Raw genomic sequence first — 24,567 nt, 5'->3', positions numbered from 1 at the left:
ACCCCAACCGGTCGCAGCAGATGGCCGCCCCTCCCTGAGCCTGGTTCTGCCGGAGGTTTCTTCCTGTTAAAAGCGAGTTTTTCCTTCCCACTGTCGCCAAAGTGCTTGCTCACAGGGGGTCATATGATTGTTGGGTTTTTCTCTGTATCTATGAAGCGTCTTGAGGCGACTTTTGTTGTGATTTGGCGCTATATAAATAAAATTGAATTGAATTGAATTTATAAATTGCACAGTTCAGATTTCTGTATAGTTTCATATTTTATATTTCTGTATAGTTTTCATATTTATATCATGTTCATAGCCTGCACATAGCTTGTACACCCACTACAGCATGTACATACTTATAGTTATAGCATATTCATAACATACCTTCATACCGTGTACATTGTAACATACACATAATAGACCCATATTTTGTACCCTTATACCTATAACAGACCCATTTGTGTAATATATCTACAAATCTATATTATTGCTAATATATATTTTGTAATATATCTATATTATGGCTAAAGCACTTCTGGATGGATGCAAACTGCATTTCGTTGCCTTGTACCTGTGACATGTGCAATGACAATAAAGTTGAATTCTATTCTATTCTATTCTATAGGCTTAAAAGAGCCTAGCTGCTCTCATTCTGCTTTATCAAACTTTCTTTGGGTTACACAACCAGAGAGATAATAGAGAAGATAATTAGACATTAGAGTGTCTTCTCTTCCTCGCTGGCTCCATGACTCTCAGTATGGTGCAGACTGGTTCGCTATGTCTTGCACAAAATCACCACCAAAAACACTACAAATTACTCCCATGATTGTATTTCTTATAAACCCCTGAATCGGGTATAAAAGGAGTATAATGTACGAGCTTATATACTGCTGTTGAAGGCAACATAGATGCACCTGCGTCTTAAGGACGCTGTCTTTGATCCGTTCCCTGATTGGTCCGTTGCTCTTAGAGGCGGGAGCTGTCTGTGAAGCCAAGCACACTATTAGGCAATACACCTGGCTATCAAGATGAATGCGCCTACCTGTCACTTCCTGCTGTCGGTATTTATTCATTTTCACTTTTTTTTTAAAATTCTGGGGATAATTTGGCACGTCACTGCCATATTTGAATGATTTCGTCTAATGTATCCCTTGCAGCTTGTGGATCGCGCGGACCACACGTTGCGACCTTGGCTTCATGTTCGGCTTAAAGGAGGAGTAACCCTCCTGGACACCGCTTGGAAAACACCGTTTGGATTTTAATGAGCTGCAGCTTCGGGGGTTGTTTTAATGTGGGCTCATATTGTCGTCTTTGTTTTTACAGCAGCAGGAGGAGGGAGGGACTGTGCCATGGAAAGGTAGGCACAACAGATGTGTTTGTATGCTTTTTTCTTATCGTTGGGAAGAGGTTGATACAGACTTGGCAGCAGGCCTGGCAGTGCGCGCTTAATAAATAAGGCTACTAGAACAGCCGCGGCGTACGACGTCGCTGTCACAAGACGCAGCCTGCGGACACCCGCAAACATGCTTGCGATGCGCATCTTTTCTGTACAGGCGCGTGGATGTGTGTCTCTTTGAGGCTTTTTACATGTATTTCAGCTGCCAAAAGATGTCTGTGTGGTAAAGTGCTCGCTTCAGTGTTGAACTGGCCTAAAGCACAAAATGCCCCCCCTCTAAGAAACTAACTCGTCACTACCCCCACCCCTGCCTCTGCAGGGTCATATGTAGGGACGTGGCAGCATATACAATAGAGACAACATTGTCGACACACACACACACACACACACACACACACACACACACACACACACACACACACACACAGGCTAACTGCGCTATTATTACAGTAGTATAGTGCAATACAAAAAATCTGATACTTGCTTTGATATTAAATGACGTTCCTTCTTTACTCTGACTTTCTGTTGGAGTCCAGCTGAGGTGAGTGAGGTGACCAATTGAATGCCATTTTGGTTTAATTAGTGGAAACAAACACTTCTATTGCAGTGACCTTAAACTGTCCCATAATACTGACATGCTCACACCCTAGGCATGTTTTGAGACTGCATAGTAGTAATGAGGTCCACTGTATGCTGTTTAAGTCTTATTTTGGCACATTCTCAAAAAAAAACTGTTTTCAGACTATTTAGTGAAATAATCTGCTGTCTTCCCATAGTATAAACACATGAATTCTATCTATATAAATAAATACTTGAATAACATTATCAGTGTAATAATCTATTCATTATGGCACTTGTTAGTGGGTGGGGTATATTAGGAAACAAGTGAATGTTTTGCCGTCAACATTGGTGTATCAGAAGCAGGAAAAATGGGCAACCATAAGGTTTTGAAGGAGTTTGCCAAGGGCTAAATTATGATGGCTAGAGGAATGGGTTAGAGCATCTCTAAAACTGCAGCTCACTGTGTGTGTTTCCAGTCTGCAGTAGTCTGTATCTGTGGTTATCAAAAGTGGTACAAGAAAGGAACAGTGGTGATCCAAGAACACAGTCATGGAGATCAAACTGCTGAAAAGGTTTATACTGGTTCTGACAGAAAAATGTGAGAATACATGGTGTATTGCAGTTTATTGTGTCTGGGGTTGCATAGGCACAGACCCAGGCTGACCCCTGTCCACTACCTAAAGTGGTAACAACGGGCATCAGACCTCAACCATGGAGCAGTGCAAGAAGGGGGCCTGGTCTGATCTATTTCAATTCAATTGAATTGAATTTTATTTATATAGCGCCAAATCACAACAAAAGTCGCCTCAAGGCGCTTCATAGATACAGAGAAAAACCCAACAATCATATGACCCCCTATGAGCAAGCACTTTGGCGACAGTGGGAAGGAAAAACTCGCTTTTAACAGGAAGAAACCTCCGGCAGAACCAGGCTCAGGGAGGGGCGGCCATCTGCTGCGACCGGTTAGGGTGAGAGAAGGAAGACAGGATAAGAAGGAAGACAGGATATCTGATCTGACCTTGAAAGATATTATAGTGGGTTATTTCACAGTGTTTATCAGAGTAGAGGAACAAACTGTCTCTGCAGCGGCTAGGTTTGGTAAACAGCACTGTAGGTAGGGGGTTCTCAGAGTCCGCCATCATTTCTACTGTCTTGAGCGGGTTCAGCCCCAGATGGTTCTGACGGCACCAGTGGACCAGCTGATCCACCTCCCATCTATACGCTGATTTGTCATTGTTCTGGATCAGACATTGGTCTGATGATGATGGCGTTATCTGTGAACTTCAGGAGTTTAACAGATGGTTCTCCTGAGCTCTTTGCCAGAGGTTTCCTTAGCGTCATGCATTCTATTCATTTTACACAGCATGTCTCTGGTCCCACACACACCAAAGGACACACACTGAACCTTGTTTTTACTTTAGGTTTAAACATTGAGTTTATTTGTACTGATGACATTTTTATTTCGGACCATTGTTGTATTCTTTTTAACCTGTCTTTTCATCTGTCCCTCTCTCCTCACTGAAAAAAATATGTTGTTGGATTTACTTAATTCAATGGTGGACATTTGTTGCACACAGATGTTTTGCTTTGGCAGCAACTTAAACAATTGAGTTAAATTAACACAATTTATTCATGTTCAATAAACCTGTGCAATTTGTGTTGATAAAATGTGACTTAAACATGTTTTGATGAAGTAATTTGAGCTCTTGAAATATTTTAATCCTTCACAATTTTCTCACTTTATCCCAACACCATTCAATAACTTTTACCCAATACTACTTGGTCACTTAAATACTACATGTTATCTTCAAATTACATTTTGCTATTATATTCTAGTATCAAATACACAATTTTCAAATGGAGGCCTTATAACAGATTATATTGTCCTCTTCCAAGATGGTTGCTGGCATCCACCAGTAACCTTTCAAAACAAAATGTCTAATTTCACTGCATTGACAGTAGGTAAAGAATTAAACTGACATTACTCCACTACTGAATCTATATAAACCAACAGTTAAATAATGTCAGTTCTTCCGTGTTCTCTGGAATCAATCACAGCAAAGAAATTAGACTCTTTCTTTTGAAAAATGTTGGGAAAGAACAAATCAAAACATTCTATTTAAGGCCTCTGACGTCAAGATTCAGTTAAACAACAATTATAACTAAACAATTTGAGGTAATGTTAGTTTCCATTAACATTAAATTAGGTTACTGAATTGGCAAACACCTTCCTATTAACATTATCCATTTTACCCCAATAACTAAAGAAATTAGCACTTGCAGGTCAAAACCTTTATTCAAGAGATGCAAAAATAACATTGATACAGTGACTGTCAAAAATTACAGCACTAATCATACTGTGACATCTTGGTTCAAAACAGCACACTTAGAAATATTCAACGTTCCTTACTTCAACTGAATGAAACTGAAAATACCATTTCACACGGCCCATATGGGATATTTAGACTGCATAACTGTTCATGCTACATCTCTTCACTAGTAAAAGAAAGAAAAAATACAAAGAGAAATTTAAAAATGCTGCCAAACAGAGAACCTGTACAGAGTAAAAGGAAAAACAAACAACAACAAAAAAACAGCTCGTCCTCATGGCAGTTGCAGTGTATATAAAAATGAACCCTGCGATCTGTTCCTGGAATTGAGCTTCAAAAATGCAGCAGAACAAGTGTGAGATTTAAATGTCTTCTCACCTAGAGCTGGTCACCTCACATGCATAACAGTGAGCTTTCATTGCAGGAGCAGTTTTGTCTTAGTTGTGAACTTTTCTTGAGAGCTGAGTTGCTTCCAACTCCATTACCACCCTTTGAATCACCTCAAAAGTGTAGCAGAGTTGTGATGGGTAACTCATATTGAAGGAATAAAAAAGGTCCAAACAGCATGGCTACTGCAAAGGTCACGTTATCCAGATCTTGAAGAACTACTATACCTTCGATGATGATGCCAACATCAGAAAAGTCATTGCCTGGTGCATCCTCTGGAGACAGATGTTCATTGTGGTTTTCTCAATCTGTGCAGTGGCCTCAGTCAAGTCCTGGTTAAACACAAAACATTTTTTTAAGATTCCCTTTTAAACTCATCTCTTTTGAATCTACCAGTTCTAATGTTAGAGTAATTTAAACCAATGCAAGCAACATAGTAAATAGCTATAGCCAAAGAGTGGCCTGCCATGCTGCCATTCATGGTCTAACAGAGTTTCTAAGAGAGAGTGAAAAACATAATTTTACATTCGTTTTTGTTAGAAAGACACCGGCCCATCAGAAATCCAGGTTTTGTCACTCAGAAGATGTTAGAATTTAGACTTTCAGCCCCACAATTTGGTTAGCTGTTGGTCTTTTTTTTTTTTTTTTCAAACAAAAGCTAATGTAAATATTGGTGGGATTTTCCTTTGTTCACTAGAATGACAAATTTAAAGTTTTTTCACACTGATGTGACCCCTAATACAGGGGTGGGGCCTCAAGGGCCGGCGGCCGAGTTCACTACCAGGCCTCATGTGAACTTCAAATTATTAAAGAGGACTACTGGTCCTAACCAGTCCAATGAGGATCAAGTGGATAACTAAATGCATTTTTAAATGTTGCAAAGCCACAATCTACTCATAAAACACTCACCATGAACTCCTGCACCAAGATGTTGCAATTGTCTTTCACACAGATGCGGAGCACTTTGATGAGGGACTCCCTTCGAGCATTAATGTCATCCTAAAGTATTATAACAAAGAAAACAGAGATTTGTGAACTTTTCAGTAGCACAGAAGAAAATGATCCCAGACAAAAACTTAAACCAGTCAACATGCAACACCAGCATCTACAAAGCAATATCAAAAGTTCCTGTTTGACATCAACTTTATGGATATATAGTTTCCAGAACATTTATTTTTTTAAAAAGATCGATTTTTCTCAGTGGGCCAGTAAATGCATGACGAAAATTATGGCATCATTTCGGTGGAATCAGTACTCACAGGTAATAGTTGACTGTTTCAATGGATGCAGCATAAAAATCTTTTACTGACCTAATGCAATACATATACACTTTGTAGTTAAAGAATTTTAAAGTTCTTACTGTCATTATGGCAGCTACATCCTTTAGCTTTGTGCCCTGTTCCCCCGATCACTTTGCAAACACTTTCAGCAGACTGTCAGAGAGAAACTCAGCTCCGTCAGAAACCTTGACTGTAAAGGCATGGTTGGGATGCACTGGAATGCTGCATTTCATCTGAAATGACATAAAATTATTTTGAAATAACAGCAGGCACTGTGCTTGGTTAATAATCAGTAATGTTTTGTTGAATAAAAACTGTGCTTCCAGATCTTATGGGATTAAAAAAATCCAAAGATGTTTATTTCTGATTTGCAACCCAAGAACCCACAAGTTACAACCTCATTTTAGTTCAAGTGTGCATTAATGTGAGTCCAGTAATCACCTTTCTGACAATACATACAGGTATAAGTTAAACCTATGGCAGATTTTGGATTTCTCAGTTGTATTAATAGGGTGGTCTATTTGAGTATGCATGCACCTAATAATTATAAAAAACCTATTATAATTAAGTTACAGAAACCTTAAGCGAAAATAGAATATACTTTCTTACCATAACACCTTGAACCCACAATCCATCAGCTGACTCCTGGTGAAATGCAGAATAGATGTGGTCTCTCAATGTGCATCAACAAAAACAAAAACAAAAGGACAGCAGGTGAGGGCAGGAGGGGTAGGGATGTAAGCTAGCATAATACCGCTGATGATATTAGCTAAAGCTGTTCAATGTCCAAAATCTCACTAACACCACGGTGCAGTAAATACACAATGTAACTGAAGAGTCAGTTGACAAATCTATTCACACAGAAAACCAAATTATGTTATGAGTGCCTCGCAATTAGGTTTAATGTGATATTACGGCTCTTGTGCCAAAGACAAATTCAAATGAAAAAGCGCCAATTCTTTGACAACAGATAAAACAGCAAATAAGCTAACGGCTCTTTTTTAGCATGTTACATGGCGGCACTTTAGACGTTTAACTACATTTGGCTGAAATATGGTAAATATTAATTCAAAAAATCAAGACATACCAAAAAACGTAGAGTTGGCTGCTCGACTTGACTGAGATGGATGCATTTTTTAAACCACGATCCAAAGCCCGCGAGATGAAATCACGCGTGGTTTCACGAGATTTAACGTTGCTATCTTATTGACTTACTTCACCTGAACATGATATGAACAATTTAATACACCCTTTCTGCATATCATGTCGTTTTTACACTATATAGTTACATTTATCTTTAAAACATGAGGCAATTGTGTTAAATACATGCAAGATGCTTACATAAATCCAAGAGATGGCCAGTCCCTTTTTTTCAGTGCTGTTCAACATGTGGTTAGCTCTCGCATCTTAAATTCCTCTACTGCTGTTAAATTTTCCGTTGCTTTTAATTTAGTTTTATCTCCTTATAACGATGTTCATCTTTTAACAAATCTTTTTAATAATCATTCTCTTTCTATTTTAGACAATGTTTGTCCTGTCAAAACTAGACTAGCTCCAGTTTCAAAGTCGTCCCCCTGGATAAATGACAGCATTCGCTTCTTAAAGTGTTGCTGCCATAAGGTTGAGCGTTTATGGAGGAAAACTCATTTGCATGTCCATCTCCTTCATTTAAGGGACCTTTTAGTCTCTTTTAACACTTCAGTTCGAGATGCGAACTAAGTTCAGACTTTGTGTCTAAGAGCAGAGGTAACCCCAAGGTACTATTAGACACTATTAGTGATATTGTTGCTCCTGCTCCATCTGCTGTCCCAATTTCATTAAATGAAGATTTTGAAAAATTTCTTTCTTTCTTCGTTGAAAAAGTCAGTAATGTGAGGAATCTCTCCTTCTGTGTCTCTGTTGTCAGCTCCAACTCAAGCTAGGCCTGTAATTTTAGAAAGATTTTTACCTGTGTCCTTACCAGAGCTGGTCAAGTTAGTTGATTCGATGAGAGCATCCTCCTGCTCTCTTGATATTTTACCTGGATCTTTGTTTAAAAATGTCTTTCAGTCTATCGGTCACTGTGTGCTTACAATTATCAATACCTCACTGATTTCTGGTCAGGTCCCTGTTAATATAAGAATGCTGTTATTCACCGACTGTTTAAAAAAAAAAACTAAGCTTGACGCTTCTATTCTCTGTAGCTACAGACCAAATTCAAAATTATCGTTCATTGCTAAGATTTTAGAAAAGGTTGTGGATAAGCACCTTATAGCTGTTTTAGATGAATACAGCATTCTGGATAAATTCCAATCTGGCTTTCGTAGAGCTCACTCTACTGAAACTGCACTTCTTAGAGTCTCCAACGACATTTTGATGAGATGTGATGCAGGAGAATGCTCCGTTTTGTTGATGTTGGACCTGACCTCCGCCTTTGATACTGTGGAACATCATATTCTTCTAGATAGGCTGAGACACTGGGTGGGTATATCAGGGGCTGCTTTGGACTGGTTTGAATCTTATTTGCATGAACGATCCTTTTCTGTGGCTACCTCTAAGTACAGTTCATCTTCTATTTTTCTTGCCTATGGTGTAACTCAAGGTTCTGTTTTGGGGCTTTTATTGTTTTTGTTGTATTTCCTTCCTCTTCAGCACATATTGAGCACTTTTAAGGGCATTTCGTATCACTGCTATGCAGATGATATTCAGTTATATATCTCCTTTGAGCCCCAAGATGTTTCCAAGCTACAGATTTTTCATAGGTGCATAGACTCCATTAGAGGTTGGATGGCTGGAAACTGAAGACTGAAGTCCTTGTTTGTGCTCCTTTTTTTTTTTTTTTTTTCTTGCCTGTCCCGTTTGGCTCTCTTGCCATCAGAATTATTGTCTAAAGGCGAAGAAAGATGCCCAATGGATTTACTTTACCAAATGGACCATCCCAGCCTTGCCATAATGGTCTATTTGATTCACCTTTTATTGTTTATTTTATTTTATTTTCACTTGCTAAATACGGGACAGACTTGACTGGGAAAAGAAAGGGGAGAAAGAAAGAGGGAAAGAAAAACAGCGGACAAGAGGGACGGGGATAAAGGGCAAAAAAACAAAAACCAACAACATAAGCAGACAAAAAATACCAATCAATCACCTGGATCACCTGTTGAGAAAGGAAAAAAGAGAAAACAAGCAGAAGAAAAAGAGAGCAATATAATAAACAACATCACGATGATCTATGGGAATATAACAGTAAATACTAAATATTAAACATTATTGTGCAGCACGTAAGATCGACAGTGCACAGTGTGCTTTGAGGTAGGAGCCAAAAAGGGTGTAGTTTGTGTGTGTGAGCACCTGTGTGTACACCTGTGAGCATGAACGCGCTTGTATTTAAAACGTTTCTTCATGTAATGATCTGCTAGAGGGTGTGGGGGGGGCCATAACCCAGTCCTCCAAGGCATGAAGCAGGTATGGAGGAGATCAAAACTCCAGACATCCAGAGGCCCCCAGAACACCAAGGAGACCAAGGAAGACCAACAGAGGGGCAGCCGCGCCACTGTCCCAGAAAGAGCTGAAGAGAGCCCCAGATGAGGGGTCACTCCGCAGCCGCGGAGCAGAAGCCAGGGGGGGTTGCAGTGACATGCCCGTGAGCTCCGCCGGCAGCCAGCTGTGCCTGAGTGACCGAGCCCCAGGCCGAGAGGCTGAGAGTACCCCACCCCTGAAGTGGCCCGAGCGAGCCCCAGGCTCCAGGCCCCGATAAGCAGCCACCAAGGAGTGAGCCGGTGTGTACCTGGGCGCCCATCCCCGGACACAAAGAACCACCAACGCACCGATGTCTGAGGGCGTCTGCCACTGGCAGGTGAAGTGGTGGGGAGAGATCGGCCTCCATACCTTAGAGGGCCTGAGATGTCCCCAGAGAGGTGGCGTCTGATACCCAACCTGACATATAGACACAGACATACAGGGATTTGATGTTTTTTTTCTAATTCCTGAATGTTTTTGTTTTCTTCTTTCTTTTTATGTGATGAGAAAGAAATTATTTTACCTCTCATCACAGCTTTCCCTGCTTCCCATAGAACAGATGCTGAAGTTCCGGGAGCATCATTATAGTCTAAATATTATTTTTTAAAATATTTAATAAAGTCTTCATCTTTAAGCAGTGATGTATTAAATCTCCAGTTTTTACTTGGCGTAGTATTATTCTTGTGCATTAGTGTTGAAGATACAGGAGCATGATTGCTGACAGCTATAGGGTGAATCTCAGTATCTGAAATGTCACTCAGCAGTGAGCTGCTGACCAAAAAATTATCCAGATGAGAGTAGGAGTGATGGACATGTGAGAAAAAAGTATATCCCTTACTGGTGGGGTGAAGGGAGCGCCATGCATCGCAAAGACCAAAGTTGCTCATATACAGTTTGATTATATTTGTGGACTGCCAATTACGCCGAGTTCCTGCTGTATTGAGCCTACCCATTTCTCCATTTAGTCCAAGGTTGAGGTTGCCTCCAAGAACAAGTGTGCCATCTAAGTGTTCAGAGAGTGCACTGAAAAAACCGTGAAAGAATGAGGGATCATCAACATTTGGACCATATATACGTACAATACATAGCTTTTTTATCAAGTATAGATAATTTAATGATTAAGAATCTGCCCTTGTTTGTCCTCCTAAAAAAATTGTACCTAGTATTATGGAAAACTTGGGTCCACTTGCTACATTTGCCAAACCTTCTATCAGGAACCTTGATGGTACTATTGACTCAGCTCTGACTTTGGACGCTCATGTTAAATCTCTGGTCTGCTCCTGTTTTTATCACTTGAGAAACATTGTTAAGCTGAGTCCCATTGTATCGCGCTCCGAATTAGAAATTGTCATTCGTGCATTTGTTTCATCTCGTCTGGGTTATTGTAATTCTTTGTTTACTTGTTTATGTAAAGCCTCTTTGAAGCATCTGCAAGTTGTTCAGAATGCTGCTGCAAAGCTTCTGACCAAGTCTTCCAAGTACTCCCATGTCACACCCCTCCTGATTCAGCTGCACTGGCTCCCTATTAAATTCAGAATCCACTTTAAGGTTTTGACCTTGACTTTCAGGGCTCTGCATGGACAAGTACCAACATATATCAGTGAAATTTAACATCCATACATTCCCAGCAAGTCCCTGAGGTCATGTGATCAGGGTTTGCTGGTTGTCCAGCACACAAGGCTGAAAACAAAAGGCGACATAGCTTTTTTTAACTGTGGCCCTCAGACTGTGGAACTCTCTCCCTTTGAACATGAGATCTGTGGACTCAGTGGTCGCTTTTTAAAAACAAAAAACAAAAAACAAAAAAAAAACAGCTAAAAACTCATCTTTTTAAACTTTCTTTTGGTTGATTTTGATTTTTATGTTTTGGCTTCTGTGAAGCACTTTGTGATTTTTATCTTGAAAGGTGCTATATAAATAACATTTTACTTTACTATTTGCCCATTACGCAAACTACGGGAGATCCAGACTTGGGTCTGTGATGTCCTTCAGGTAGCTCAGCACCATACGGGGCAGAGAATATTTCCTCTAATGTAGAAGGGAAAGAAAAGGAATATGCAAACATGGCGAAATCATTTAAAACGTGATTATCTTAACTGGACCTTCATTAATCCAGCAAAAATCTATGGCAAAAATTTCAGATGCTGGCCAAGGAGAAACAGAATGACAGAACATTGTCAGAATAATATTCTCCAAACGTAACATCCCAGTGCACTTCAGACTCATCAACACCCTTTGACAAAAACTGGCTCATCACAAGGGACAGACTCATACCGTAAGCGGTGAAATGTCTTCATGAACTAAAATGAAGTTTGGTTTTAGGACCATCATAAAGTATTGTATCAGAAATAGGGAAAGGTTCCCTTTCATACAACTTGTACGTCTAAATGTCCAAATGTTTCAGTCTAGCCTTGATTTAAACTTTGATTACCATGCAGCTACAGAGATAGATTAGCCCTCTTCACAGAGCGGTGTTACCTGAGTAGGATGCATCAGTCAGCAGAGTAGAAGAATGGGTTGTCCATTTATTGTATATGTGTGTGTGTGGTTCTTAGAATTCTTGCGGGGCAAATATTTTATTTTCTAAAAAGAACACAAATGACTTCTGAGCTGTTGCTATGGTGTAGAGGTAAAGAAATGTTGTTAAACGCCAAACAAATGCATAGTAATAAGCCATGGTGTGGGGGAAAACTTTTGAAAGAACACCAGATCTCAATGGGGAAGAAATTATGCTCGATATCTATACTCCTATGGATCGGGTCATGTAAGGAATGAAAGGATGCCACATTGTTTGATCGACCTACAGAGGGGTGAATTCAAAGATGCCATGAGAGTTAAAGTTCAAAAGTCAAAGTGTTTGTGGTCAGTCTGAGTATTTCATGCTCCTAATGGCAGCCAGTGTGCTTTTGTCTAATATGTAGTGGTCTGTGTCCCTCCATGGTTATGCCTTCCCAGACCATCACTTATCCACTGGCAAAGCGGTCATGCTGACACAGGGTCTTATTGGTTTTATGGTCAAGCAGAGAGTGTGTTCACTTTTCGCTCTACTCAAGGGCCTGCCCGTTTGCCTGCAGTGAACTCTATTGTCAGATTGAGGCAGTGTACAAAGTATGTGCCACCACTGGTCTGTGAGCCACTGTTGCTTGTGTCTTGTGTGGGTAGTAGAGCAGGCCAGTGGTGGACCTGGCCGACCTGATATACAGGCATTTGAATACTGTTAAGATGGAAACAAAAACTCAAAGTTGCTTTATGTCTTCTGTTTGCAGGCATGGATGACAGGTTATGTGTGCCCCCCAGCTAAAGGCCTCAGTTGCCATTACCTGTGCATCCATTCAATCCCTCTGTGAGCATGTATCGCAGGAACGGGCTGTCGGATGGTACTAGCATCAATTCAGTCACCTCAGAGGTAAGGACATGGTTCTACAGAGATTATTGTTTGTTTGTTTATTTTTGTTTTGTTTTTTAATAATCCCCAAGTACTGTTAAAGAGAGCAACATTTTTTTTAAACAAATCCAAACATGCTAGTTTTATAACGGATGCTTCCATTATTTTGCTTAGCACACAGAAACAAAATTATTTAAAAATAACCCCAAAAGCTACAAGGGTCAAAATTATTAGTGTCCCATGATGCTAATAGCCAGTTGTGTATCCTTTTTGCTAGATAACAGCCTGCAGTCTCCTAAAAGAAAATCCCAGCCCATTCTTCTTTGAGGAATCTCTTAAGCTCCTCTAGATTTGATGGTCTTCTGGCATGGACCTTGGCTTCTAATTCACCCAACAGATTTTTAGTAGGATTTATGTGAGGACTTTGTCCAGGGCTAAATCAGAATTATCTTTATTTGTGCACACAAACAAGGGATTTGACTCTGTCCTCTCTGCATGCAACACAAGGCTTTGTGATACCTTCTCAAGTAACAGTTCAAACCCTTGCAAAACTTTATATATATATATATTTAATACACACACACACACACTATATAAGTTTGTGTATATATAGTATACAAACTTGCAAAAGCTTGTAGCTGCCTTGTAGCTGCCCCAGGGCAGCTGTGGCTACAATGTAGCTTGCTATCGCCAGTGTGTGAATGTGTGTGTGAATGGGTGGATGACTGAATGTAGTGTAAAGCGCTTTGGGGTCCTATGGACTAGAAAAGCGCTATACAAATGCAGGCCATTTACCAGGCCATAAATATGGAAGAAATACCTCAGATTTAACTTCATTTTTACAAGCTTTGAGCATCAAGTTAAAGCACCTCATTGCTCAGCAATGGTTTGTGTAATGGCTCAATTTCTTTTAAAAAAAAGGTCAGTTTTTCAGAGGGCTTAATAATAATGACACTGGTAATTTTAGTTGGATTTCTGAAATATTTCTACTACAGGTGCAAATAGAAATAATTGGTGCTTTCTAAAGAAAAATAGTATGTTTAGAATTGATATGTTGAAAATCCCTGGTTTTGTGTAGAAAAACTTTCATACGGGGGTTAATACACGGGATGGGAGAAAACATGATGCCCTAAACATTATCTTATGCGTGCTGTCTCTGAAATATAAAATGTATCCAACATTGTACTTTGTAGTACAAAGCTGGTGGGTTTATTTGTTTGTTTGTGTTTAATGTGAGTATTCAGTTTATATTTTGTATGTATTTTTTATTTGATATTTATATCAAAATGTCATATTATGAAATTGTTGTTATAACAATGCCATACATTTGCTGCTGTGTATGAATAACAACAAAATAAGCCCGGGCATGTCTGAGAGTCAGAGGTCGTCAGAGGTGCACATCCCCCTGCCAATGACTTTTGAATACCTAAAAATGGATCTACTTCAGAAAACTCCAAAGAAGCAGAATATTTTGCAAAATATAACAAACAAAAAACCAATGACTGTAGAAAACAGTCAGAAAACAGTTTTCTACAGTCATTGGAGAAAAAAAAAATAAATGTGGAAAACAAATGTTTTTCACTACTTGAGGCTGTTAAGTACAACCAGGCTATGACGGACGAGATGTTAGCAGCTGGTGATGAACAACTTATATTTTAAATAAATTACTGAACTACTTGCCAGTTGTACTCCGTATGACAGGAAGAATAAATAGTGGATGGAAGTTACCGATATTGTTACCTGGTAGAAAAACGGGGCATTAAGCAGCTGGTTAAAAAGCTCGACCCAAGAACGTTCCAGGTTGAAAATATTTTTCAGTTTTATTATGTGACATTATTGTGCAGTTCCTGCAAAGTTGCTTGGTTATTGTTAAAGTGTTAAGCAGTTATTTGAGAATTTTATTTAAAAAGCTTTCCAGGGAAAACTGCCTGGAAAACATTTTCGTGCCTGCATTTGGCTTGGTGTGACTGGATATAACGCCGTGTCACTACTATTGCATTATAATGCATTGCACAGCATATTAAAAGGCAGTAGGTATTATTGAATCTCTAATTCAGTTCAGTTCAATTTTCTTTCTTTTTTTTCCCTTTTTTAATTCAAATTCTGTTGTTTTCATTCAAATTCTGTTGTTTTCATTCAAATTCTGTTGTTTTCATTCAAATTCTGTTGTTTTCATTCAAATTCCGTTGTTTTCATTCAAATTCCGTTGTTTTCATTTTAATTCCGTTGTTTTCATTTTAATTCTGTTGTTTGTTTTAAACTTCCGTTGTTTTCATTCAAATTGCATTTTTTGTTCTCAACTTCCGTTGTTTGGCACAGCAAGAAGGTCCTGAGTTCAATTCCAACATCAGGCCGGGGTCTTTCTGTGTGGAGTTTGCATGTTCTCCCCGTGTTTGCGTGGGTTCTCTCCGGGTACTCCGGCTTCCTCCCACCGTCCAAAGACATCCAGCTTGTGGGGATAGGTTAATTGAATAATCCAAATTGCCACTAGGTGTGAATGTGAGTGTGAATGGTTGTCTGTCCCTGTGTGTTGGCCCTGCGACAGACTGGCGACCTGTCCAGGGTGTACCCCGCCTTTCGCCCTATGACAGCTGGGATAGGCTCCAGCCCCCCCCCCCCCCCCCCTCCCCCGCGACCCTGAAAAGGATAAGCGGAAGCGAATGGATGGATGGAACTTCTGTTGTTTTCATTCAAATTCTGGTCTGGGGTCCGTTCTTCGTACCTCGCTAAGTAAGTTAGCTGGATTTGATTGTTGACGATTTCGCGTGATCTTGGATCGTTCGGTTCTCCGAAGCTCATCCGGGACTTGCTGCCATAGCAACAGAGCCGTGAGCGTAAACCTGCTTGGGAGCAGGCTTACTTTATGTAAACAGGATTAGATCGCGGCCACTCAGGTATGTCCGCTTCATGTATACGAAAGCAACAGCGATATTTTACCACTGTTTTTCCATAAATAAATATTATCAATGTAACTAAAGATAATGCAGTACTTGATCCTTTCATTGATTTCATACAGATACATACAGGTCATTTCCTAAAAAAAGTGAAATGTACTATTAACATTCTATTTCATGTATTTGATTATTTCAGATGTAATTCATATTTTAGAGTTGTAATAGTAAATTACTTCGTGTAATCAAGATGAGAGACCACGGCTATAAAAGCAAAGGTGGATTTGGGAAGCCTGTCGCAGCCATGTCCTGTCCGTATACGCGAGCCACCCATTGCGGAAGGAGCGAGATTGATAAGGAGAGTTTTCAGAACTCAGCGTATATTGCGGGATAGACAGGATCCTTTAGCTCAGCGCGACAGTGTGCTCATTGAGAGATATCGATATTCCCGAGAGGGTATTATTTACTCAACCAACTTGTTGACGAGGGGGTGCAGGACCACCACCTGTCTTTTTTTTGCTCTGTCCTTTTCTTGGTTGCTGTTATAAACAAACAGATTATTTCAGGGTCTCTTTTCAAGAGACTAAAAGCAATATAAGTGATAAATATTACCATTCTGTAGAATATTCTTATATTTCACTTTTACTTGTTCCCATGTTCTAGTGGGTCCTGTTGTGGCTCTAATGTGAAAGAGGATATGATATAATGTAATATAATATAATAAATTTACCCTACCGCCTACTGGTGTTGGCCAGAGGGGCCGATGGCGCGATATGGCAGTCTGGCTTCTGTCAGTCTGCCCCAGGGCAGCTGTGGCTACAACCGTAGCTGCTTCCACCAGTGTGTGAATGTGAGAGTGACTGAATAGTGGCATTGTAAAGCGCTTTGGGTGCCTTGAAAAGCGCTATATATATCCAATCCATTATTATTATTATTATTAAATTACTTACGAGTTTAATTTGTCAGCAACTTTCTGCCAGCCCTCTCTCCTTGCTTTTGCAGCCTTTGCAGTGTTCCCTTGCGTTTTAATTAAACTCTGAAACTCCTGAAATCCCTCAATCAAGAGTTCTTGCTCTGCTGCCGAAAAATACTGAGCGCGCTCCTTCGACATTTTCGCCGACCAATCAAAGGGTTGCCGATCAATGTTTCTACTATCGATGCGTAGCCCCTGTTAAGCCACCCAGTGATCTCACATTACTTCATCCAGCTATACTAATCGTCAACAACAGGTGTGTTCGGAGAACTGGAATAGCGAGCTCAAAGTTAGCGCAATGATTCGATCTTGGATGTGTCATTTGATCTTGGATGTAGTAAGCGAGGTACGAAGAACGGACCCCTGTTCATTCTTATTCTGTTGTTTTCATTCAACTTCCGTTGTTTTCATTCAAATTCCGTTGTTTTCATTCAAATTCTGGTCTGTTCATTCTTATTCCGTTGTTTTCATTCAACTTCCGTTGTTTTCATTCAACTTCCGTTGTTTTCATTCAACTTCCGTTGTTGTCATTCTAATTCTACTCTTGTTATTCAAATTCTATTGTTTGTTTTAGAATTCTGTGGCTTTAATTCAAACTCTGTTCTATACATTCTAATTCTGTTGTTTTCATGCAAATTCTTTGGTTTTTGATCAAATTCTGTTCGTTTAATATATAGCGCCAAATCACAACAACAGTTGCCTGGAGGCGCTGTTTATTGTAAGGTAAAGACCCACAACAATACAGAGAAAACCTAAACAATCATATGACACCCCCCCCCCCAATGATATTATATACAAATATACTGACAGCTGGAAATCTGCAATTCTAATGTGATTACAACCTTTTGAATCAGTGAATACAAGTGCTCAATTGCTCAAACCGCTTACTTGCTTTTGCAACGCTTCTCTCCGGAAACATGTCGCAGAACTATAACTGTAACTAAAGGAGGGTGAAGGAGGGTTGGGGGGTGGTAGGAACAGGCATGAAGGCCAGCCAGCCAGTCAGGAAGCAGAAGACCAAGAGGTGTTCTTCCTTGCTGCCCTCTGGTAAGTTTCCTTCAAACCAGAGTCTTCCACAACAGATAGAGAAACACTGCTTTTATGCTTTATGGCTTATTGTCTATTTTCTATTATTTGACCTATTCTTATTGATAGCTTATTGATGGCTTATGTCTCATGTGACTCAGTTACATCAAGCACTGAATTTTGTTACTACACTATACATGGTACACACTTCTACACCTTTATTTCTAGATAGATAGATTTTCCACAGCTTAAACAAATGTATGCATGTTTCCAAGTTCCTTTCTGGATCACTAGAAATCAAACTATCTATTCAGCCATCTTCAACCATCACTGGCTCTGTGGAAGTAGAAAAACACATTATTTTAGACACTTTGAGACCAACTTGTGGTCTTGTTGGTTCCATGTCATCTGCACTGTACTAACTATGGTTCTTTGTTTCTCAGATTCTCCACCCATCTTGCTCAGCCATCTACTGACCAGTGAGACATTTATCATGCTTTATGACCAAGCACCTACCTGCTTTCCCACCCCACTCCCTGTACTCTCAGCTGTTTGAACACTTTATAAATAAAACTGAATTAAGTATTTAACATACATGTGGACTTGGAGAAGGCATTCGACTGTGTCCCTCAGGGGGTCCTGTGGGGGGTACCTCGGGAGTATGGGGTGTCTGGCGTTCCCCCGGACAAGCTGGAGGAGGTGGCTGGGGAGAGGGAGGTCTGGGCTTCTCTGCTTGGGCTGCTGCCCCCGCGACCCGGCCCTGGATAAGCGGAAGAAAATGGATAGATGGATTTAACATATGTTTGTGTTGTTTATGAATACAAATAACTAAAACAAACACTAAACATATAGATATATCTGTATTATAATTTAATGTGTTACCATATTCTTTCATGGCATATTTCAAGTCCTCGGGCGCTTGGATCAGAAACACTCTGTTGGTTAATATCATGTGATTAAACTAAAAGAAGAATCACTCTTGGACACATTATTTGCTCACTTGTATTAAGGCAAATAATACAACATAATTAATAACAAATATAACAATAATGATAAACCACTGGTGATAGTCAAAGTTTTTTTTTTTTGTTTTTTTTTTTAAAAACAATGTCACTTCTAATGACCAGTGTCTTTTAGTTTTGTTTTTAAAGCCTTTATCTGTTGAGTTTGGTGATGTATCATACAAATGTTGTTGTAAATGTTTAATAGTGTAAAGATGTACCCATAGACTGACCAATACTGTGTAATATTGCTGATAAGGCCAACAGGAGGAACCAAATAATCTCGTAACTGAGAACTGTAAAGATACCTTAATTCCCAGACAATTTCTGTATTCATGTCACTTTTTTCTAATTTCTCATTTAGAGAAATTTAAAGAATTTTGTGCCTCTTTTGTCTTCTGTATCGTGAGACCCAAAAATTATGTCAAATTGGCATTGTAAAGGTTTTCTCACTTCCTAATATGCATCTAGATACACAAGTATAATACTTTACTGAATTTCCTGGAGGAATCCACCCGAGGGATTAATAAAGTCCTATCTAATCTAGTTTAAGTATGTTTTTGTTTGTTTTTATTTAATTATGTGATCTAACTTTCTCCCTTTGTGTGGCAAAAAACAATGTATATGTGTATATCATTATCGTCAAGGACCAGCCAAGGTCCAGTCAAGAATCAACCACAATGTCTCTAATTCAGTAACTGCCGGGGCCTGGAGGTTAGAGTTGTGTGGTGTGAGGAGCTGAAGGAGGTGCACAGGCAGAAGGCTGTACAAGCAGACTGTTGGGAAGAAAACACCATAAATTAACTTCTGCTTAACTTGCAAAGCTTTGGGCATCGGGTCCTTCTGTTACAGTGTATCTGCCCCACGTTCAGCCTGGTTCTGCTGGAAATTTCTTACTGTTTCAAGGGAGATTTTTCTTCCCACCACTACCAAATGCTTGCTCATAGGAGGTTGTTTCTCCCAATATTTGTAGGATCTTTATCTTGTCAGTATAAATAAAATTTAATTAGATGGAAATAGCTTTGTGGTGTCTTGTTGGGTTGTGTTTGAAACAATTCCGTAGTTGCCGTAGTAGTGTTCAATATAGTCCTCTAGTCGTTTTCTCCAGTATACGAAGTATGCATTTTGATACCTGTCAGCTGGATTCTTTATAGTAGAGTAAAAATCCAGTGTTTAAAGTGTGCCTCATTGTGCGGTACATTATGAGTGATGCATGCTGTTGAGAATTCATGACAACTACTGCAATAAAAAATTTAAATCTACACACACGCCAATTTCAAGTGGCACCTCTAAAAAATATTTAGTTAAGAAAGTTGTGGCATTTTCAGTACTTATTTTACTCACTGGTTGAGAATGACCAAACGCAATAAGCCTAAGCTTAAGTGCCAAACTCCACCTTAATTTTTCATTGATATTTTAATACCCCCTGTGAATCTAGACTGTTATTCTTGTCACAATGTGGGTTTGTGTTTCTGGGCTCATTAACAAATTATTTTCTACATTTGAAGAAAGTTCTAAACTCAGAGGACATGGCCAGATTCAAAATTTCAATGCTGCTCTTGGGTGGCTCAATAATTATATAAATCACAGAGAAAAGTTTATTATTTTATTTGTTTAAGCATCAGAAGTACTTTCTTCGACAGAGCATCAAGTTTTACTCATCATATGATTTGTGTTGATAATACATTTGTAAATACTTCTTTAAAAAATATTAAAATTAATAATATTGATATGCAAAAATGTACTGCACATGTACTGTATCAGAATCAGAATACTTTATTGATCCCTATACCTGTATATATTTATAGTGGATAATTGAGGATAATTTGGGGGGCATTTCCACTGCAATCTGTGTCTACTGAAGAATGTAAAGAGAACTATTGGTATTGTTGTAAAGGAGTATTTAATCTGATGGTAATTTTGGTATCAATTATTATGTATTAATTTTTGACATTCCTAACCAAAGTCACTACTTTTTTCATTGTTACTGTGAAACAGTGAAGAAACAACTTACCACACAAGTATGGCTGGCAGCAAATCACAATTGCCTAATCTGGCACAGTAAAACGTAAAATATTTTAGTTACAAATCAGAGGATTGTCTTGCATGAATTGTGACACTATTGTATCTTGAGTTATTCTGTGATAAATTGATGGTGAAATTTGTTTCTGTCAGGCCAGCAGCAGCTCTGACTCTCTGCAAGGACCTTATGTGAACTACGCCAAGAGCTACGATGCGGTCGTCTTTGATGTGCTTAAGGTGACGCCTGAGGAGTTTGCTGTAAGTATGTTGATTAAATTAGTTTATGAGGTTAATGAATAACTTCTATAAGAGAATATCATAGAATAGATATTATGGAATAGATGATAGTAAATGGCATATAAATTTAATTTAAGTACATTTTCTTTAAAAACCTTGCCATTTAACATTATTTTCAGATTTTTAGGTGGCAGCCTAAGCTAAATTGATTATACCAAACATAATGATAATTTTAGATGATGCTTGGTTAACATGAGTAATTAGCTCAACAATAAAATTAGCTTAGCTTAACAATAAAAATAATTTACTGTTACTTGGAATTCAAGTTGGACTTCAGATTTTTTTTTTCTTTTACTACAGCAGAGCTTCTACAACTTTGAGTGTAATTTAATTGAAAAAATATATATATAATAGAAAGAGTCATCTCTTTTGGTCATCTTGTCTTGACCTGGTCAAAAGTGGGTGGATCTGAAGGAAAGGAATACAGAATGAACAGTAAAGACTAACCCTTTTATCCTGGTTAATTAATTTTCATAATTGCTGGAAGCAAAAGTCGTTGAAATTAAAATCCAAGCCCTAAATCAAACATGATTGTGATATATTTTATTTTCCAAACTTTTTTGGTACACTGGATTTTTAAAGCATCCTGCTATGGACTAAGTGATATGCTGGAAACAAAGTAGAATAGCTGTGCCATGTTAACATAAATAAATTTAAAATAGGACAAAACATGCTTTTCCGTTAAAGTTTTCATTATTAATTAAGGGTTTCAAAAATAATACAAATAAATAAATGAATAAAAACATCATGTAGGTACTGTACAATTACAGGTAAAAAGCTATCCAAACCTATCTGGCACTGTGTTGAAAAAAGTAATTCCCTCCCTAATCTCCTTGTGGCACCCTTTGGAGCAACAACTGCAGTCAGGTATTTACAATAACTGGTAAGGAGTCTTACACATTGCTGTGAAGGAATTTTAGCTCACTCATCTTAGCAGAATTGTTATACTTTAGCCACTTTAGAAGGTTTTCAAGCATTATCAGCCCGTTTATGGTCATGCCTAAGCATCTCAACTGGATTAAACTCAGGACTTTGGCTAGGTCACTCATAAACCTCTATTTTATTTTTTTAAATTAAGTAATTCATTTTTTTGGAGCCATTCAGAGGTAGATTTAGTGATATGCTCCGAATCATTTTCTGGATGAAAATGATGCTTCAGGGTATAAACTGATAGCTGGACATTGTCTTTCAGGATGTTCTGGTAGAGAGCAGAATTCATGGTTTCATCAGTTGGTATGATGATCTTTTCATGACATGCTCTTAGTTTCATGCCAAATGTAATGGGTCACAAACCTTCCAGAAAGTTAAGCTTTTGTCTTGTTAGTCTACAGAATATTTTCCCAAAAGTCTTGGGTTTTGTCAAGATGTTTTTTAGAAAATGTGAGACAAACTTTTGTGTTTGTGGTCACTTGTGGTTTTTCACTTTGGATGACATGGATGACATCTTTGCTTGGTCTCTTTGTTACTGTTTGATTCATGAAGACTGACCTTAACTGAGGCATTTGAAGCCTGCGGTTCTTTAAATGTTATTCTAGGTGCTTTGGTAACCTCTTGAATCACTAATGTGGTCTTAGAATAATTTTAGTAGGCCAACAACTGTTCCAAGATTTTTCCATTTGTGAATAAGGAATACCTCCTGTACACCCACCACCCACCTGCTGGGCGGCGGTCAAGGTTGGAAGCCCTGGGAGACTGATCCCCCCAGCTATTGAGGCTGGTAATTGGGACATGGAACGTCGCCTCTCTGGTGGGTAAGGAGCCTTAGCTAGTGCCTGAGGTCAATACCAGCTTGATATAATCAGGCTTGCCTCAATGCATGGTGAGGGCTCTGGAAGTCTTCAGGAGACTGGATGGACTCTGTTCCAGCCTGGACTTCCCCTTCGTAAGAGGTGGCAAGCTGGGGTGGGTATCCTTGTATCCCGTCGCCTTGATGCTGCTACTTTTGGTGTTTTTCTCCAGTGGGCCGAGAAGGCTGTTTCCCTGTATCTTCAGGCCAAGGAATGAGTCCTGACTGTCATTTGTGCTTATGTGCAGAATGATGGTTCAGAGTATTCAGCCTTCTTGGCGTTGCTGGGTGGGGTTATTGACTGTATTCCATTTGGGAGGAATGGACTTCCTGATTTGAACCTCAGTGGTTTTCTCTTATTGGACTTTGTCAATAATGAACACAATATTTGAACATAAAGATGTCAATAAGTGTACGTGGCACTAGATCTCTGGACACTTAGATGAAGGAGGAGCTGAACCGTCAGCTGATCACCACATGTGGTGAGTTGGATCAGGTGGCAAGGGAGGATGCTGGACAGACATGGCACACCAAAACATATAGCGAAGGTGCATTGGGAACACCTGGCAGAAGCCCCTGACCACAAGATGTTCAACTCTCACCTCTGGCAGAACTTTAATAGTGTTCTGAGGGAGGCTGAGGACATTGAGTCTGAATGGCAAAGTCACTCAGGTAGTTAACAGGGTTTTAATAGTTTTGCAATTTTCATTAGTTTTTTTATTTTTATTTAGTTTTGACTTCAGATTTTCAATTTTATATCAGTTTTAATTAGTTTTTACCAATTGTTTGCTAGTTTAGTTTAGTTTTTATTTTTTTGAAAATCCTTAGTTTCAGTTTAGTTTTGATTAGTTTCAGTTATAGTTTTAGTTGTGTTTGCAATAATTAAGTGTAACAAAATCCCAGTTTCATCATATCAGTCATTCTCTTCTGCTTATCTTTGGGTATGTTGCTATTCCAGCTACCATACCCTGCACCCTGGACAGGTCGCCTGTCTGTCGCAGGGCTAACACGCAGAGACAGACAACTCACATTCCCACCTATGGGTTCTTTAAATAAATAAATAAAGGCAGATGAACAACCATTGATACCAGGCAACTATAAAATGTACAGTGGGGCAAAAAGTATTTAGTCAGCCACCGATTGTGCAAGTTCCCCCACCTAAAATGATGACAGATGTCAGTAATTTGCACCAGAGGTACACTTCAACTGTGAGAGACAGAATGTGAAAAAAAAATCCATGAATCCACATGGTAGGATTTGTAAAGAATTTATTCGTAAATCAGGGTGGAAAATAAGTATTTGGTCAATAACAAAAATACAACTCAATACTTTGTAACATAACCTTTGTTGGCAATAACAGAGGTCAAACGTTTACTATAGGTCTTTACCAGGTTTGCACACACAGTAGCTGGTATTTTGGCCCATTCCTCCATGCAGATCTTCTCGAGAGCAGTGATGTTTTAGGGCTGTCGCCGAGCAACACGGACTTTCAACTCCCGCCACAGATTTTCTATGGCGTTGAGGTCTGGAGACTGGCTAGGCCACTCCAGGACTTTCAAATGCTTCTTACGGAGCCACTCCTTTGTTGCCCGGGCGGTGTGTTTTGGATCATTGTCATGTTGGAAGACCCAGCCTCGTTTCATCTTCAAAGTTCTCACTGATGGAAGGAGGTTTTGGCTCAAAATCTCACGATACATGGCCCCATTCATTCTGTCCTTAACACGGATCAGTCGTCCTGTCCCCTTGGCAGAA

At 39.2% G+C, this 24,567-nt stretch overlaps 1 protein-coding gene and 1 long non-coding RNA gene across 3 annotated transcripts in view; one reads left to right on the top strand and one right to left on the bottom strand.

Annotated features, from left to right (window-relative positions):
- Positions 1-968: 968 nt before the first annotated feature.
- Positions 969-24,567, top strand: part of LOC147326402 (ras-specific guanine nucleotide-releasing factor RalGPS1-like) — a 97,382-nt gene continuing 73,783 nt past the window's right edge. The window contains exons 1-4 of one of the 2 annotated variants that reach the window (XM_086301641.1): positions 969-1,046; positions 1,143-1,342; positions 12,701-12,840; positions 20,886-20,990. In XM_086301641.1, the coding sequence (XP_086157767.1) occupies positions 12,784-12,840; positions 20,886-20,990 (162 nt within the window). In that variant the 5' untranslated portion in view covers positions 969-1,046; positions 1,143-1,342; positions 12,701-12,783. The remainder of the gene's footprint in view (positions 1,047-1,142; positions 1,343-12,700; positions 12,841-20,885; positions 20,991-24,567) is intronic. The other variant, XM_086301642.1, reaches the window with a different exon arrangement.
- Positions 4,889-7,219, bottom strand: LOC147326404 (uncharacterized). The gene is made up of 4 exons (XR_015130471.1): positions 6,549-7,219; positions 6,020-6,172; positions 5,569-5,658; positions 4,889-4,991 (listed from the first exon to the last, which is right to left on the bottom strand). It is a non-coding gene; the product is annotated as an uncharacterized LOC147326404 (long non-coding RNA).

This window comes from Aulonocara sp. 'chitande type north' Nkhata Bay, linkage group LG7 (assembly GCF_057382095.1).
Source record: "Aulonocara sp. 'chitande type north' Nkhata Bay isolate Kocher_YH1m ecotype deep benthic linkage group LG7, A_spYH_male_GT1.1, whole genome shotgun sequence".
NCBI classification, from domain to species: Eukaryota; Metazoa; Chordata; class Actinopteri; order Cichliformes; family Cichlidae; genus Aulonocara; species Aulonocara sp. 'chitande type north' Nkhata Bay.
This window is presented reverse-complemented; position numbering and strand designations above follow the sequence as displayed.